The 19,163-nt window shown below is 27.8% G+C and overlaps 1 protein-coding gene across 2 annotated transcripts in view; it reads right to left on the bottom strand.

The window, feature by feature from the left end:
* The window catches only part of LOC127173962 (zinc transporter ZIP11), a 165,867-nt gene that overhangs the window by 9,341 nt on the left and 137,363 nt on the right, over window positions 1–19,163 (bottom strand). For both annotated transcript variants that reach the window (XM_051124094.1, XM_051124095.1), the window contains exon 7: window positions 17,895–17,964. In XM_051124094.1, the coding sequence (XP_050980051.1) occupies window positions 17,895–17,964 (70 nt within the window). The remainder of the gene's footprint in view (window positions 1–17,894; window positions 17,965–19,163) is intronic.

Genomic DNA, 19,163 nt, shown 5'->3' with positions numbered 1-19,163 from the left:
TTCAGTCAAAATGGCCTTTAAATAAATAAATATTTACAGAAAAATACTTATTGTAGTGTAAAGAATTAAATATTCAAGAATTTAAGTAAAATTTTACAAAAGATTAAAAAGCAGAACTGATCAGTGTGAGATAATTTCCATATAAACGGAGGAAATTTCGGTCAAAATGGCCTTTAAATAAATAAATAAATAAATATTTATCGAAAAACATATTGAAATTTAAGAATTAAATATTTAAGAATTTAAGTAAAATTTAACAAAACATTAAAAAGTAGCATTGATCAATGTGAGATAATTTCCAGACAAACAGAGGAAATTTCAGACAAAACAGTCTTTAAATAAATAAATAAATATTTATAGAAAAATACTTATTGAAATGTAAGAATGAAATATTCAGAAATTTAAATAAAATTTAACAAAAGATTAAAAAGTAGCATTGATCAATGTGAGATAATTACCATATAAACGGAGGAAATTTCAGTCAAAATGGCCTTTAAATAAATAAATAAATAAATATTTAGAAAAAACACTTACTGAAATTTAAGAATTAAATACTGAGGAATTTAACTCAAATTTAACAAAAGATTAAAAATCAATCACTGATCAATGTGAGATCATTTCCAGATAACAGAGAATATTTCAGCCAAAATGGCCTATAAATAAATAAATAAATAAATATTTATAGAAAAAAATACTTACTGAAATGTAAGAATGAACTATTCAAGAATTTAAAGAAAATTTAACAAACGATTAAAAAGTAGCATTGATCAGTGTAAATAAATTATTATTTAATTAGATAGTATTAAAGCATTAAATATTTATAAATTTAAACCTTCAGATCAAAGATTTGTAAAATTGTGAGAAAATGTTCATTCAGTCTTGTATATCAGGTTTTGGCTGCTATAGCAGAAACTCATGGTTATGTTGATTAACTGATTTAATTATCGACTAACTGATTGATTGATTAATTGATTGACTTGTTTGTACATTAATTAATTCATTTTTAAGTACAGTTTACAGTAGGATACTTTTTTTTTTAGCTAGGGATGTTTTTACATTATAGTCTCATTACAGAGAAGTGATATGCATATTCTTTTGCTTCAAAAGACTTTTAAAACAACTCACTGCTCTGAAATACAGGGAAAACGTGAAATCCGGTTGCCTAGCTCACACAATCACAAAACACAACACATATACAAAAAATACAAGGCTTTATTAGATATTATTTTCTTGTTGCTCTGCTCCGCACAGACATTAATGCAGATTTTTACTGGCGAGCGTAAGATGGTGATCACAATGTTTGTGCTGGCTTGTCATTTGCTATTAGTTTGTTTCAAAGAAGGCAGAGGCCAGAGCTTTGCTTTCATAATCATAATTACCTAAAGACTCAACCACAGTCTCTTTAAGGGAAGGCAATGCCACCACACTGTATCTAGGAAATACATATAGAAGTACAACTTTTATCTACCCAAACACAGAAAGACTAAAATCTACAATTTGACTAAATTGCCAAACATTGGATGAATCTATAAAAGTGTTGTAAAAGGGAGAATAAGTATTTTCATAAGGATATACAGTAAAATTAAATATAAACATTAAAAATTATTTTTTAATTGCATTTAAAACAGCATAATTTATTTATTGAAGTATGAAGTGTTTATTTTATTTATTTATTTATTTTTAATATATTTAACACTACTTGTCAGAAGTCTGGAATAATTACTATTTTTAAATGTTTTTTTTTTAAGAGAGATTTTATTTATTTGATCAAAAATATAGTGAACACATTAATATTGTGAAATATTATTACAATTTAATTAATTGAAGTATGAAGTATACAAGTATAAATTACATTTATTTATTTATATTTATTGGAAGAATGTATATAAATATTTTTACAAGTATAAAGTTTTAATTTAATTTTATTTATTTATTTATCTTTAATATACTTCACATACTACTACTCAGAAGTCTGGAATAATTACTATTTTAAAATATTTTTTAAGAGAGATTTTTTTATTTATTTATTTATTTATTTATTTATTTTAATCAAAAAAATACAGTGAAAACATTAATATTGTGAAATATTATTACAATTTAATTAACTGAAGTATGAAGTATATAAATATTTGAATAAGTATGAAGTGTTTATTTTATTTATTTGTTTGTTCATTTATTTAATATATTTCACATACTACTGTTTAGAAGTTTGGAATAATTACTATTTTTAAAAGTTTTTTTAAAGAGAGATTTGATTTATTTGATCAAAAATACAGTGAAAACATTAATATTGTGAAATAATATTACAATTTAATTAACTAAAGTATAAAAGTATAGCTTATATTTATTTATTTATATTTATTAGATGAATATATGAATAAATATCAGTATAATATCTGTATAAGTATAAAGTGTTTATTTTATTTTAATTTATCGTATTATTTTATATATATTATTTATATATATATATATATATATATATATATATATATATATATATATATGTTTTTTTTAAAGAGAGATTTGAATTATTTGATCAAACATACAGTGAAAACATTAATATTGTGACATTTTAAATTACAGTTTAAAAGAACTATTCAAAACCATTAAATTTTCCAAACTTTTGACCAGAAGTGAGCGCATTGTGAGGTCATTTACTGTATATACGTAGTTGTGTATATAAGCACTTGTTTATATGTTTACAATCGCAGCGCTTATTTTGAGGTTCCAAGTGGAAACGCTCAAGAAACCTTGTTCTTCAACATGAGGAAACACTGCTGTGATAAATTAAAGCTGAACGGTTGTACTACACACATTCTGTAACTTCCAGCACTGTAATGCAGAATCTCACTGTTTCCTTTCTTAAACTGTTATAAAAGCAGCTTTGAGAATGGCAGGTGCGTCTCTAAAGAAGCCAGACAGAAAGTTGGATTGTGGGCTGTATTTCACTGGCATGTATAAACACACACACACACCTGTGGTGTGGAGCCAAGTCCTGCTAAACCTAACCTGAATGACGTCCAAACTCTGATTAACAGCATTTGCTCAAGAAAAAAAAAACCCAGATGCACATGTTTAGGGAAAATCTGCACAATTATGTACACGAGACATTCATACCGGTAATGAATTTGATTCTTTTATGACGGTCAACTAATCAAACGTCATCATCATGCTTTTCCAAACAAATCATCTGAGAGGGCACAGAAGGTTGAAGAGCCCAACAGATGCTGCCAAAACTCAAGAAAACATGAGAATGAAAGCGAGCGACAGAAACAAATTCTTCCAATCCCTTAAGGTCTCTTAAAGCCCTTATCATGTGAGAGATGAGAGACGGCAAAATGAAAACGCAGGAGGGAAAACAGGGTGGGGTGGAGGAAATGGAGGGATGTGGAGAAAGAGGGAGAGAGACGGATGAGAGACAGAGAGCCGGAGAACAGGGGCCCTATGTTTTTGAGATTCAAAGCACAATGTGCTCTTTGAGGACTGCAGAGAATAACATTTAGATAGAGAGCCATCAGTCCAGCCCTCGCACTGCTCTCTCGCCCTCTCTCACTCTCTCTCTCTCGCTTTCTCTTCTCACTACATCACATTTTCACTAAATATTTTCACAGCCTGCACATACAGTACATTCTGAAGCACAGACTGAACTTTTAGCACACAGTTCTCTTTGTAAGATTACAAACCACCTATAAAATCTGCAAGACGCTGATCATCAGAAAAAAAAAAAAAATGAGGTCATTTAAATTGTAAAAGGCAAACAATATTTCAAACAAATGAAAGTAAATGTAACTGATAGGTTAAAATTTGTACTGATTAATTCAGAAGTATATAAAGCTCAACATTGCTACTAATTTTAAATCACACCCATGTCCTTTATTAATCTGTAGTTTAGCTAGGTAACATGATGGACACTTGTTTTTCTAGACTAAGATGTTTATATCACTTCTGCAAAATACTGATGATTAGAAAAATAGGGCATTGTTTGAATTGTAAAATATAAATAATGTGTTTAATAAATGAAAGTAATGCAATTAATAGGAATTTAAATATGATTTATGTATTATTATTATTATTACTATTATTATACCCATCTCTTATTAACCTAAAATTTGATCTTGACTTAATTCTTACACTCATAAGCTCATTTATGTATTTAATAATGCATTTAGACATAATAATAATAATAATAATAATAATGATAAAAATAAAATCTAAATAAAAATAAGATACCATTCAAATGGTAAAATGTCAATTATATTGTTTTGCATAAATAAAAGTAATGGAATTACTAGGTTAAATTGGTTATTGGTTATTTAATAAATTGGTTATTTAATAATTCATGATCATTCAAACCTCATTAATGTATTTATTGTTATTATTATTATTATTATTATTATTATTATTATTATTATTATTATTATTACTACAACACCTATCTCTTATTAATCTAAAATATTATCTTGACTTAATTCTTACACTCATATGCTCACTTATGCATTAAAAAATAAAATTATTATTATTATTATTATTAATACTATTAATACTATTAATAATAATAGTAATAATAATAATAATAATAATAATAATAATAATAATGATAATTAATTAATTAAATAAAAAATAAGAGACCATTAAAATTGTAACACAATAATATTGTTTTGTATAATTAAAAATATTGCAATTAATGGGTTAAAATTGTTTTTATTATTATTATTATTATTATTATTGTTATTGTTATTGTTATTATTATTACTACTACTACAACACCTACCTCTTATTAACCTAAACAAAAAAAAATAAAAAAATAAGCTCATTTATGCATTATTATTATTATTATTATTATTATTATTATTAATAATAATAATAATAATAATAATAATAATGTATATAAATAAAATTAATGCAATTAATGGGTTAAAATGGTTATTTATTCATTCATGACCATTCAAAGCTCATTAATGTATTTATTATTATTATTGTTGTTATTATTATTATTATTATTATTATACTCTTATTAATCTAAAATATGATCTTGATCTAAAATATGATCTTGACTTATGCATGAAAATCATAAACTCAATATGCATGAAAATCATAAATAATAATAATAATAATAATAATAATAATAAAAATAAATGTAATTTAAAATAAGATAACATTCAAATTGTAGTATTGCAATTAATGGTTTAAAATTGTTATTCATTAATTATTATTTTTATTATTATTATTATTATTATTAATACTATTAATACTATTAATAATAATAGTAATAATAATAATAATAATAATAAAATAATAAATTAAAAAATAAGATACCATTAAAATTTTAACACAATAATATTGTTTTGTATAACTAAAAATATTGCAATTATTGGGTTAAAATAGTTGTTATTATTATTATTATTATTGTTATTGTTATTATTATTACTACTACAACACCTACCTCTTATTAACCTAAACAAAAAAAATAAAAAAATAAAAAATAAACTCATTTATGCATTAATAATAATAATAATAATAATAATAATACTAATAATAATAATAATAATGTAAATAAAAATAAGTAATCATTCAATTATATTGTTTTAAAATGGTTATTTATTCATTCATGACCATTCAAAGCTCATTAATGTATTTATTATTATTATTATTGTTATTATTATTATTATTATTATTACTCTTATTAATCTAAAATATGATCTTGACTTAATTCGTACACTCATACACTCACTTATGCATGAAAATAATAATAATAAATGTAATTAAAAATAAGATAACATTCAAATTGTAGTATTGCAATTAATGGTTTAAAATTGTTATTCATTAATTATTTTTATTATTATTATTATTATTATTACTATTATTATTTTAATTACACACATATCTCTTGTTAACCTAAGACACAACCTTGATATGATACTTAAACTAGTTGTTTTTAATTTAGTTGTTGGGCTTGATGGGCTTTTTTCCCCCTGGACATAAAAGTTCAAGCAACAAGAACCTGAATAATACATCAAGTACAAGATGAGAAATATCAGACAAAAACAAGAGCTCCAGCCGAATTATTCCTGATGGATTTGGAGGCAAAGGAAACAAAAAACACATCCATCACAAACCTACAAACTCAAATCCACAAAAACAATGTTTGTTTTCTGACTGATCCATTCACTGAATTCAGCAGACGGGACACTATGTTCAGTTTTAGCACAGTAATAGTGGTGCAAATAGAAAACCTGCTTTCCTGCAACTACAGAAGACATATTTACATATATTAGGAAACATATAGAAGAAATGAAAATAAATGTGGCATCCATCACTGACAAATGGATGCATGACAAGAAAGAGCAACTTTTGGGAACATTTTGAAGTTGCGACACTGACATATGAAGTGTGATGAGGATTTCCAGACTCTGTGCTCCTTTCAACATTGCAAGCTTTGACACACAATACTGACTTTTATAAACAGCTACTCATCTAGTCAAAAGCAGCATAATGTGTGATGTTGTGTGTGGAGATGAAGGATCGGGATATTACTGTTGTACATGATTCTGAAAGAGCAGACGCTGATGCAATTCATCGACACAGCCTCAATTGAAAACATGGCTGAAATATGAATATGACAAATGAATATGGAGAAAACGATGTTAAAATGGCCTGATGTGCTAATTAGAAGATTATATTTAAGTCATTAGAATTGCATAAATCATTTCTGAGTATGGGTGACTTCATAAGCAAAATTAAAATGAATCATAAATGCAGGCTTCATTTGTTTGAAGAGGGCTTGACATTCATTCATAACCGCATCATGTTTGAACTAAAGTCTCCTAAAGGCAAATCAGCCAATTTCTATCCAGGCAACAAACATGCAATTATGTCAAAACAATGACAAACTCTGACAAAACAATCTCATACACTGTGCTTCTTTTGCAGTAAAACCTGACTTTGATTTTAGATTTTATCTATTGTAACTAATAGTTCTTTAAAAAAATAAAAATAAAAAAATAATTAAATAAAATTAAATAAAATTAAAATAAAATAAAATTAAATTAAATTAAATAAAATTTTGTCAGTGTTTAGCATTAATTAATTCAGGTCAAATCTTGTTTTGATACAAGAATAGATGGATAGATAGACAGACAGACAGACAGATAGATAGATAGATAGATAGATAGATAGATAGATAGATAGATAGATAGATAGATAGATACATAGATAGATAGATAGATAGATAGATGGATAGATAGAAAACAAAATAAAATAAAATAAAAATACAATCAAATTATAAAATAAAATAATAAAATACACTAAAATAAAATAAACTAATAAAATAAAATAAAATAAAAAATACAAAATAAGTTAATAACTGATCAAGATGCAACATGCGTGATATCATTTTGTCAGTGTTTATCAATTAATTCAGGTCAAATCAGTAAAATAAAACAAAATAAAATAAAATAAAATAAAATAAAGTCAGGTTAATTCTTGTTTTGAAAGACTTTAGAATGAATGAATGAATGAATGAATGAATGAAATAATGAAATAATGAATGAATAAATAAAAAATAAATAAATAAAAATACAATAAAATTAACAAAACAAAACAAAATAAAATAAAATAAAATAAAATAAGAAGTAAATAAATAACTGATCAAGATGCAAAATGAATGATACCATTTTGTCAGTGTTTATCATTAATTAATTCTGGTCAAATCTTGCTTTGACAGACTTTAGAACAAATGAATGAATAAATGAATGAATGAACGAATGAATGGATATAAATAGATAAAAAACAAAACAAAAATAGATAGATAAATAATTAGAACAAAATAAAAATAGATCAAAACAAGCAAACAATTAAAAATTATTACAAATATTTAACTACATATATTTTTACTTAAACATTCCAATTAATTAATTAAAAAATTCAAGTATGAACTTGAATAATGAGGAAAACAAGACAGAATCAATTCATTATTACATAATGAATGACTTTGACAGACTTTTGATTTTAGCTAATATATATAATTGTTTTTAAAAATTAAAAGTAAAAACAAAAAAATAGATAAAATAAATATATTACTTAAATGCGTGACATAAGTAATTAAATCAGGTCAAAGCCTGATTTTACTGATTTTATCTAACATATCAAATGAATTCAGGACAATGGCAATCAATATTTTTAAAGAGTGAGATTTCATAAATAAATACATGACATAGCATATAATATCTGAATCATCCTGGAGCAGATGAGTGTGAGGAACTGAACCATAAAACTCTTGTCAGCCTGTCAGATGAGTATTAAAAGAACAAACACAACTCATTAAACTAATGTGCTGCGCTTCATATTCATCAGCGAGCAAAACCCGGGGGAAAGACGTGTCAGCGAACATAAATAATACCGAACAGCCTATAGATCAGAAAGAGCAACATCACGCTGAAGCAGATCCATCAGAAACACAGCGGGACCGGCTAAAAACAAGAGAGACGCTGTTTGACGGAGGAAAGGCTCAATAAATAAATAAATAAACCCAACAGATAAATACAGAGCTCAAACTCTCATCCCACATTGACGCCCATCTCAATTCAGCAAGAAATCAATCTGGAAGTTTTTCAGTCTTGGCTGACAAGCTGTTTATGATCGTTTGTGAAGGTCCATTGTACGGCAGATTCCTGTTAACATGTGTGTTTGGTTAAAGACGCTCACAGCGCTGGTAAACACAGCGCCACAGTTTAACGCAAATAACACCAAACAATGACAGCAATGCGTCAGCTACACAATTAAGAAAAGACTTTTGAGCAGACACTATTATGAAAATGTCTGCTGTAAATTGTGTTTCCACCAAACAGCTGTTCTCACCACGTAAACCCAACTAGCTTAAAACCAAATGTACAATACAGTAAATCTTTAAATCTTAAAAAAATTCCATGCACCAATAAAACAAAGTAATGCACTGATACATAAATAAATAAATAAATAAATAAATATGCACTGATAAATAAATAAACAAATATGCACTGATGAATAAACAAATATGCACTGATGAATAAATAAACACACACTGATAAATAAATAAAATGCACTGATAAATATAAATATATAAATAATAAATAAATAAATATGCACTGATAAATAAATACATAAATAAGCATTGATAAATAAATAAATATATAAATAAATAAATAAATAAACAAATAAAATATGCACTGATAAATAAATAAAATGCACTGATAAATAAATAAATAAAATGCACTGATAAGTAAATAAATAAATAAATATGCACTGATAAATAAATAAGTAAATATGCACTGAAAAACAAATAAATACATAAAATGCACTGATAAATAAATAAATAGATAGGCACTGAAAAATAAATCAAAAATAAATAAGCACTGATGAATAAATAAATAAATAAATAAATAAATATGCACTGATAATAAATAAATAAATAGGCACTGATAAATAAATAAACAAATAAATATGCACTGATAAATAAATAAATAAATAAATATGCACTGAAAAATAAATAAATAAATAAATAAATAAATAAATAAATAAATATGTATGAACTGATAAATAAATAAATACATTTCTGACTATTTCAAAAGCAATATATAACTACATATATTTTCACTAAAACATTCTAAATAACTTTGAAACAATATTGAAACCACATTTTAAGTATGAGCTTAATGAGAAAAACAAATCGAATCAAGACAGAATCAATTCAGTGAAACAGATTCATCATCTCTAATAATTCAACATCTCTAATAACAACTAGTTTAGAAACTGAAAAGTGCAGACATCAGTGATAACTATAAATCATAAGAGCTTCCCAGACAAATTCTGCAATAATAGATTGATCTTAAATGGCAGATGTGTTTCTGTCTAGACACAATTTTAAACATATGATAATACAATTATTATCCATTTTGGCGTTCTGTCTTAAGTCACTGGGATATTTAATTTGTGTTAATATACTGCAAACACATCAATTCTGTTCAATTATTTATATATGAGCCCATTTCCATATTTTCCTCACAACCCTTTATCATTTTAATTCTTTTACGAGCACATCTGATCAAGAAAATTGGATGCAAAACGAAAAAACTAAAGGAAGAAATGATCTGCCTCGAAGCAAAAGGCGTGCATAAAATCTGTTTCATAAAAATGAATTTGTTCTCTCTTTAAATATGACTCTATATCATAATTTGTGTGTGGAGGATATGATTCAGGGTCTGACAGAAACACCTCCAGCAGAGAGGCGGCGGGAAACTGTTATTCCAGCTGAGTTCGGCACATTTAGCCCTAGAAATAAAATAAACTTGGTGTAAAATGTTTTGACAGCGCCAAGGTCACGTCACCTCTGGAGTGAGTTACTCATGTCACACTTATCCCAACCACGGTTATTATAGTCAACTATGACCATTATAGGAGAGTTAACGAAATCATTACTTTACATACAATAAATGTTAACTTAAATAAATAAATAAACAGACAAATAAATAATTTAAAGAAAACCTACACATTTTATTTTAGCTAGCTGCCAAGACAACCTTTCTCATTTTTAAGTTTTAAAGTTAAAGTACTAAAATAACTAAAACTAAATAAACTAAAACTGATAAATAAAAATGATAACTACTAAATTAAAAATGACAAAAATGCACGACATAATTACTAAAACTAAATAAAATTAAAGTGAAAATATAAAACTTAAAATAAATAAAAATAAATAAACTAAAACTAATACATAAAAAATAAATAAATAAATAAATAAATAAATAAGATAAAAATAAACATTTTATTTTAGCTAGTTCTAGTTAGAAAAGAAAGAAAGAAAATAAAAATAAAAATAAATGAACTAAAACTAACAAATAAATATAATATACATACTATAAATAAATAAATAAATATTTCTCTATATACAAAAATATATAGAAAATACATAAATAAATAAAGAGAAAATATAAAAATAATGGAACTGAATAATAAACTAAAACTAACAAATGAAAATAATATACATACTTTAAATACATAAATAAATAGTTTAAAAGAAAATACAAATTATAGAAAAAATAAATAAATAAATAGTTAAAGAGAACATATAAAAAAATAAAAATAAAATAAAAAATAAAAACATGATATCTACTATAAATAAATAAATAAAATAAATAAATAGTTAAAGAGAAAATATAAATTATACTTAGGAAATAAATAAATAAATAAATAAATAAATAAATAAATAAAAATAAACTTAAAAAAAATAATAAAAATAATATATATATATATATATATACTACAGATAAATAAATGGCTAAAGAGCAAATGTAATTCATACACATAAAATAAATAAATCAATAAACAGAAAAAATATTAAAATAACTGAATCTAAATAGACAGATAAATAAAAAATAAATAAACAGAGAAAATATAAAAATGAACTAAATTAACTAAAAAATAAAAATATGATATATGCAATAGATAAATAAATAATTAAAGAGAACATATAATTTATAAATAGAAAACAAATAAACAAAATAAATAAATACATAGAAAAAAATATCAAAATAATTGAACCTAAATAAAAAAAAAAAAAAATCTAATTCTAATTCAAAATATTAGCAAAAACTACAATAGTGTATGAATGACGCTAAAATAACACTAATCCTAACTCTAATGCATGTTTGGACTGACGGGCTTCAATGTCTGGCTTGAATGTGTCGGACAGAAACATATGCTCTGTACCTTCAAATGCTGCCTACACTGGAGCTACAAAAACCCGTCCCCGTTTCTTTGAAGAGTCTCTGAGCATCTGGTTTTAACAGTCCACTTGAGTATGTGGGTACTGGGGAATGCAAGGACTGCTTTGACTGGGAGAAGAGCGCTGGGAAAGGGAAAGAAACAGAAGAGTGGCTTTCCCTGGAAAACAAACACACTTTTGTTTCAGAGCAGAGACACAGAGAGAGAGAGAGAGAGAGAGAGAGAGAGAGAGAGAGAGAGAGAGAGAGAGAGAGAGAGAGAGAGAGAGAGAGAGAGAGAGAGAGAGAGAGAGAGAGAGAGAGAGAGAGAGAGAGAGAGAGAGAGAGAGAGAGACAGAGAGAGAGAGAGAGAGAGAGAGAGAGAGACTGTCTGACTGCCTGTCTGCCTTCAGCGGCTAGCGATGGAGAACAAGACAGTTTCACAAACTGCAAAAACACATCCAAAAACTTTCTACATTGCTCCGAGGCGGTGAGAAGGTCAGGTCAAGATGTCCAGACAACCATCTTCTCTCAGAGTGAAAGTGAAATAATGAAGTCAAACACTTCAGGTTGTGTTTACCTGTCCATTCTGGAACATCGCAGAAATATGAGACAGAATTCAGCCATAAAGGTCAGGCCAATAACGTTTATGGTTTTTAGTAACATCTATTCTCGGTTGACTAACGTCATGTTTCGCAAACAGTTTTTGCAAGCGTCACCGCCGACTGAAGGCTCTATAGCGTCCGTTATTATTGTTTGTTGAAGGTATTTTGATGTGAAGACCAAACATTTGGAAAGTTTTAGTTCTTTAATGAATGGAAATAACGATCTGACGTGGCTTCCCTTTGAGTTTCAACCAGCTCACCTTAATTACCAAACACTAGTCACAATAAAGTAAACTGCTCGTCTTCCCAGAAATACACTAAAAGAGGCCTGGAATTCTCCCGGTTCCTCGAAATAACAAATTGAAGGACTTTTTACGGTCATGCAAGTATTGATTCCGTTATTGGTTTAACCAGAAAAGGGGATAAATATGGATAAAGGACAGCAGAACACAGTACAGTAGAATAAATAAAACTCAAGCAGAGTAATGCTGCTCCAAAACCTCCTGGAAAACACCCTCAAAAGTCGTAATTTACAAAGTTATGTTTTCTTTCTTTCTTTCTTTCTTTCTTTCTATATTACTGTATATCTGTGTTCTTTAGCAGTAATGTGACAATAATAAGTTGCATTTAACTTTTCTTTTTTTACTTACTTTTTTAATTTTGTGGTGAAAACAAAAATAACAGAATTCTGAATCTATATCTCGCAATTCTGAGGAAAAAGTCTTTCTTTCTTTCTATATTACTGTATTTTTGTGTTCTTTGGCAGTAATGTAACAATAATAAGTTGCAATTAACTTTTTTTTATATATCTTGCAATTCTGGGGAAAAAGTTTTTTTCTTTCTTTCACTTTCATTCATTCTTTCTTTCTTTCTGACTTGATGCTCTTTAGCAGTGATGCAGCACAAAGAGTCAACATTATGTGTATAATAAATGCTATATTTTTTATGAAATATTTTAATCATTCTCCCAAAAAAAAAAAAAAAGAATCTTCCACAGAATAAAAAATAAAAAAGGTAACTGCAACTTCTTATCTCACAATTTGCACTTTGTTTCTCATAACTGTGAGATATAAAGTTGCAATTACCTTTTTCATGTTGTATTGCGAGATGCACAATATACAAATATAAAAAAGTCAGAATTAGGAAATATAAACTAGAAATTATGAGTAAAAAGTTCTGCAATTCTGAATGTATTTCTGACAATTCTGACACTTTTTTTCAGAGTAAAAATGTTTACTTTTACAGGCTTACATATTTGCCTTATAAATCTAAATAATTATTTTAAATTATTTTTTAGAATTTTAAACAATAATAATAATAATAATCTTTTATTATTATTTATCATTTCAAGCAATAATAATTTACATAAAAACTTTAAATAATAATTTATGAACATTTTTTTATTCCCTTTAAAGTTTCTTTTTCAATAACATGTATGTTTTAATAAAAATCTCCCACTATATTATCACCCAGTGATACATTTAAAGTTTGATATATATATCCAGCTTTATCTGCTTTTTTATTAAGCAATATAAACTACCAGTCAAAAGCATTTGTACAGTAAAATTTTTAATGTTTTTTAAAGAACCTGTATTTATTATACCCAAAATACAACACAATAAGTAAAAATTGTGAAATATTTTTACTATTTAAAATAACTACTTTCTGTTTGAATATCTGTTAAAATGTCATTTATTTCTGTGATCAAAGCTGAATTTTCAGCATCACATGATCCTTTCAGAAATCATTCTAATACGCTGATTTGCTGTTCAAGATACATTTTGTATTATTATCATCAATATTTAAAACAGTTGAGTACTTTTTTTTTTTTTTGCTTTTATTTAGCAAGGATGCTTTAAATTGATCAAAAGTGATAATAAAGACATTTATAATGTTCCAAAAGATTTATATTTCATATAAATGCTGTTCTTCTGAACTTTCTATTCATCGAAGAAACCTGAAAAAAATTCAATAATAATAATAAATGTTTTTTGAGAAGCAAATCAGAATGTTATAATGATTTCTGAAGGATCATGTGACTGGAGTAATGATGCTAAAAATTCAGCTTTTAAATCACAAAAATAAATTACATTTTAAAATATATTCAAAGAGAAAGCAGTTATTTTAAATAGCAAGAATATTTCAAAATTGTTCTGTTTTAACTGTACTTTGGAACAAATAAATGCAGGCTCCGTGAGCCGAAGAGACTTTAAAAAAAAAAACAAATAAATAAAAATCTGGTAGTATATGTCTAGCTTTATCCACTTTTACATATTGCCTTTATGAATATATATACAGTACAACGAGCAGCAAAGTGTAACTATATCGGCACCCATCTGGTAAATGTGATTTTAAGGCATGGAGATATTAAGATATTATAAACATCAAGCTCATGATTTCCTATGTGTATGGTAAAAAAAGCGCTATGGAAAAAAAAGTGCCCCTACTCTCTGCTCGGTTGCTTTCAGGCTGACAAAGGCCTCTTTCTTACGCCGTATCATAAGTTGAGCCTGCTGCTTGTGTTTACTCATTGAACAAACCATGTATCTATTCATCCATCTGTCTTTTAATCATGACCAAACAGAGCTCTCGCTCCTCTAGAAAGCACAAACCCTCAGCTGTCAGTACGGATGCGAAGAGATTACATGATCCAAACACTAATCCAGAACAGCTTTCCCTATAGACAAACACACACACACACACACACAGTATGACACAAATACTAAATAAAGACACGTATTCTCAACATCTGCAAGCTTGAGCTCACATCTGGATGGCGGTCTCTCTCTCACACACACACAGGACCTCATTGAGACCTATAGTGGAGTCCAGGTGCTTCAGCGCTTACAATGCGGCTCTGATTCTCAGCGACGGCTAATAGATTCCATCTGGCAGTGTGATGTGAACACTTGTTAGCCGGTTTCCTTCTCGCTCGCTCGCTCCAGCTCCGTCTGGCAGGATTCTCCCGTTTAAACAGACAGTCTGGAGAACATGGATACTAACATGATCACAACAACACGCTCTTTGTGCGTGTGTACGGAGATCTCACAATACCGGTTCTGTCCACTTGGTGACAGCAGCACACAATGCTGTTGGAAAGCACCGCATGTGCCCTTTAAGGAAATAATTCACCCTAAAAAGAAACTTCTGTCATCATTTACTCATCCTCACATTCTTCTGGCTCCAATATTGGTTTGACAGAGAACAATTAAGCAGAAACGGTTCTATTCCGCAATACGGCTGACCGAGCTCTCAACTCTTAACTAAAGCAGCAACGCATCATTTCACTTTAAGTCAATGAATATCATTTGAGCACTGCAGAAAATGGCTTTCCTCCTCAGTGTTTTTGTCTTGATTGGCAGTACAAATATCCACACATTCTCAAATCCAGATATGCTTACTTTAGAAGCAAGCTGGCATCAGAAATTATGACATCAAAATGACATCAACATTTTTGCATTAAACAAGAAACAAACTCAGCCAATACAGTCAGAAAAATAATCTTGTTTTTCCCTTATTTCAGTTCCCTTATTATTTCAGTTTTCTACATTTTAGTTTATTATTCTGAGTTTACTCAGAAAAATAATCGTGTTTTTTTCCATTTGAATTACGTTTATTTTTCTGACACCACTGGCATTTTTATTTATTTTAATTATATTTTAACATGTAATTTATTCCTGTGATTTCAAAGATGTTTTTTTTTTTTTTTTTTTTTTTTTTCAAAATTTTCAGCATCATTACTCCAGTCTTCAGTGTCACATGATCCTTCAGAAATCATTCTAATATTCTTCTTTGCTGCTCAAAAACATTTATTATTATTATTTTAGTTTCCTTTTCTAAATTTTAGCTTATTATTCTGAGTTTACTCAGAAAATCATCTTGTTTTTCCCTTTGAATTAAGTTTATTTTTTGGACATATACATATATATATATATAATTGCATATTATAAACACAAAAGTACAAAAAAGTTCACAGAAAAGGCTCACAATTCTTAGGAAAACAAATCAGAATTGTAAGATATGAACTCTCACTTGCAAAAAAATAAAATAAATAAATAAACAATAAACAAATAAAAATATATAAATATAAATAAATAAAAACTGAGATAAACTGCAGTTATCTTCTACAAATTTTTATTCTGTGACAGAAACAAAAATTGTGGGATATAAACCCAAAATGTGAGGAAAAAGAATTATGCATTTATACCTTGTAATTCTGAGAGAAAAAGTCTTAACTGTGAGATAAAAGGTCACTTTTTAATTATTTTTTGTGAATCTCATGGCAGAAATAGGCTTATGTTTTTGGCATAAACATTAATTTCCATGCATTTTTTTATACATATATATATATATATATATTTTTTTTTTTTTTTTTTTTTTGCTTCTCAGGTAAATGTTTGTTGATGTAAGAATGCTTATGGGTCAAAGACAAAAAAGGGTTTAAGCATAAAAACAATAAGTGTAATGCTGCTTTAAATTGTTAGTGTTTTCAAAAAAATAAATAAATACAACGTTTTCTGTTTAATTTAACTGCATTTTTGTTTTTGTTTTTCTGAGCAAAAAATAAATATCATTTTTCCCTAATTTACAGAAGACACCCACTAAAATGTCATTCAGTGTAACAATCAAACAAGTCAGGCATATTTACAATTTGTGACAAATTAAAAGACAAATTACTTTCACCCCAAATACTAATTAGTTGTAATAATGTTTTTTTAAAATTTGCCACTATCCTAGGTTTTGCCCGTTTGTCAGTAAGAATTTTTTACTTAAGAATTTAAAAAACAACACAATGAAATATGCTTCCTTATTCTTTTATATGTTTTAATATGTACTAGTCAGAATAAGCATGTTGTTTGAATGTTTACAGAAATATGGTGTTACACTGAATGACAATGTAACATTATTTCAACCAAATTTTGACATTTTATTTTCCAAAAATGTATTTGAAACCTTAAAAGTAGACACTTTACTTACATTTAATGTGCTTTCTATGGACATAAAAATCACTTTTGTAAATTTCTTTTGATGTGAACATCTTAACGTCTTTGACCCTTTTTTTTTTTTTTTACCAACTACAATGAAGTAAAACATCTTGTGTTCTCAGTTAGTGTCTAGATCCTGAGCCACTTTGACTTCAAGCATTAGTACATCTCATCTTACATTCTGTCTGCTTTCACTCTAATGTTTTTCCGGCCTCATTATAGATTCAATTTAATTTATTTGTGGAACACAAAATGAGATTGCTCCTTTTCAAACAACAAAAGCATGATGATTTATATGGTGAAGGTTAAAAAAAAGCACTAGAGAAGTATCATAAAATGATCCTGCTCTTCTGAATTCTGCTTTTTGTGAGGAACAGACTGGAATTCAGGCTGCTATTGACTGAAAATCTTGGTATGCTCTGCTTTCATTATGTCTTTCCATTCGAAGCTGAGACATTCTGCTAAACGTTGTGCTTTATGAAAGAAAATAACGTGCTGGAATGATATGGGGCTAAGTAAATGTTTGCAAACGTTTGCTTTCTGAACGAACTGTCGTGTTCGTATCTTACCTGGCGCTTTCAAACGTAGCTGAGGGAGTTTTTCCGATCGCTCCGAAGCCCACGCCAACAGCCAAACCCTCTGAAACAGAAAACACACACCTGCTCATGTTTTGGCACACCAAAATCAGACTGCTAAGAAATGCACTGATGATCAGGCCTGAATTGGAAAAGATGATGATGCAAAATGAAGCCCAACGAAGGAAGCCTTCAGCATCCCATCATTCCTGCAGTGCACTCCATTTACAGTCATCAAATGTCCTTTGAAGGCAGTCTGTGAGACGTTAGTCATTCAAACCATTGCCCTCATTCTAGTGGGAGCAGAGACTGTTTGTTAGCTGCCATTTCGCAGACACTCGTCTGTCTAGTAGCTGTCTAGTTCTTGGGTCGCTGTGACTTAGAAATGAATCTGCAGGCCGTACTGAAGACACTCCATTCTGTTTTCAAGAGCCAACAGCCATTAAAGGAATGGTTCTGTCATCATTTACTCTCCCTCATGCTGTATAAAGCACAAGCAGATATTTAGAAGACTGTTTTTGCTCCATATAATCAAAGTCAATGGGGTCCAAAGTTGTTTAGACCGCAACATTTGTCAAAAATTATACAGGTTTGGAATAAAGACAATTTTTATTTTCAGGGTCCCTTTGACCCTCTGGGCCTCTTCGGTCATTTTTGACCGAAAAAAATTATATTTTGAAATTTTAAAAATCGTAGCTTCATCGGAATGAGATGACACTTGGTGACTTTTGTCGCATTAGCTATGTGAACACACAAAAAAAATCATGGACATGATTCGGATATGTTGAAGGGTCACAAAAAAACACAACACAAACACAGACACATACAGAAATGAACTGATAAAAATGCAGCAGAGCAAATTTTGAGAATATGTGAAATAAACTGAATAAATGAAAAAATACAAAAGAGTCTCTCAAAAACACACACGCTCAGAAATTAACTGGTAAGACTACAACAGAGCAAATTTTGAGAATATGTGAGATGGGGAGAGCAATTTTCTTGTATTTTAATGTTTGATCGTAATCATAATGCAACTTGATATTTATCTAACCAAAATATCTAAACCTTGACAAAAAGTAGTCTTTTAGAATGTCTAAATGTATATCTAAAAGGAAAACCTAATAAAATATGTAAAAAAAAACAATGGTAATCCAAAAGCCTCTGTATATATGTATAATATGTATGTAGTGAGATATACAGGAGCTTACATGACATTACACAAGTTTTTATTTTTTATTGACACCAAATGGCACAATTCTCACT

The sequence above is a fragment of the Labeo rohita genome, chromosome 12, assembly GCF_022985175.1.
Source record: "Labeo rohita strain BAU-BD-2019 chromosome 12, IGBB_LRoh.1.0, whole genome shotgun sequence".
In the NCBI taxonomy this organism is placed as follows: Eukaryota; Metazoa; Chordata; class Actinopteri; order Cypriniformes; family Cyprinidae; genus Labeo; species Labeo rohita.
Note: the sequence above shows the minus strand (reverse complement) of the source record. Positions and strands in the feature narration are given on the sequence as shown.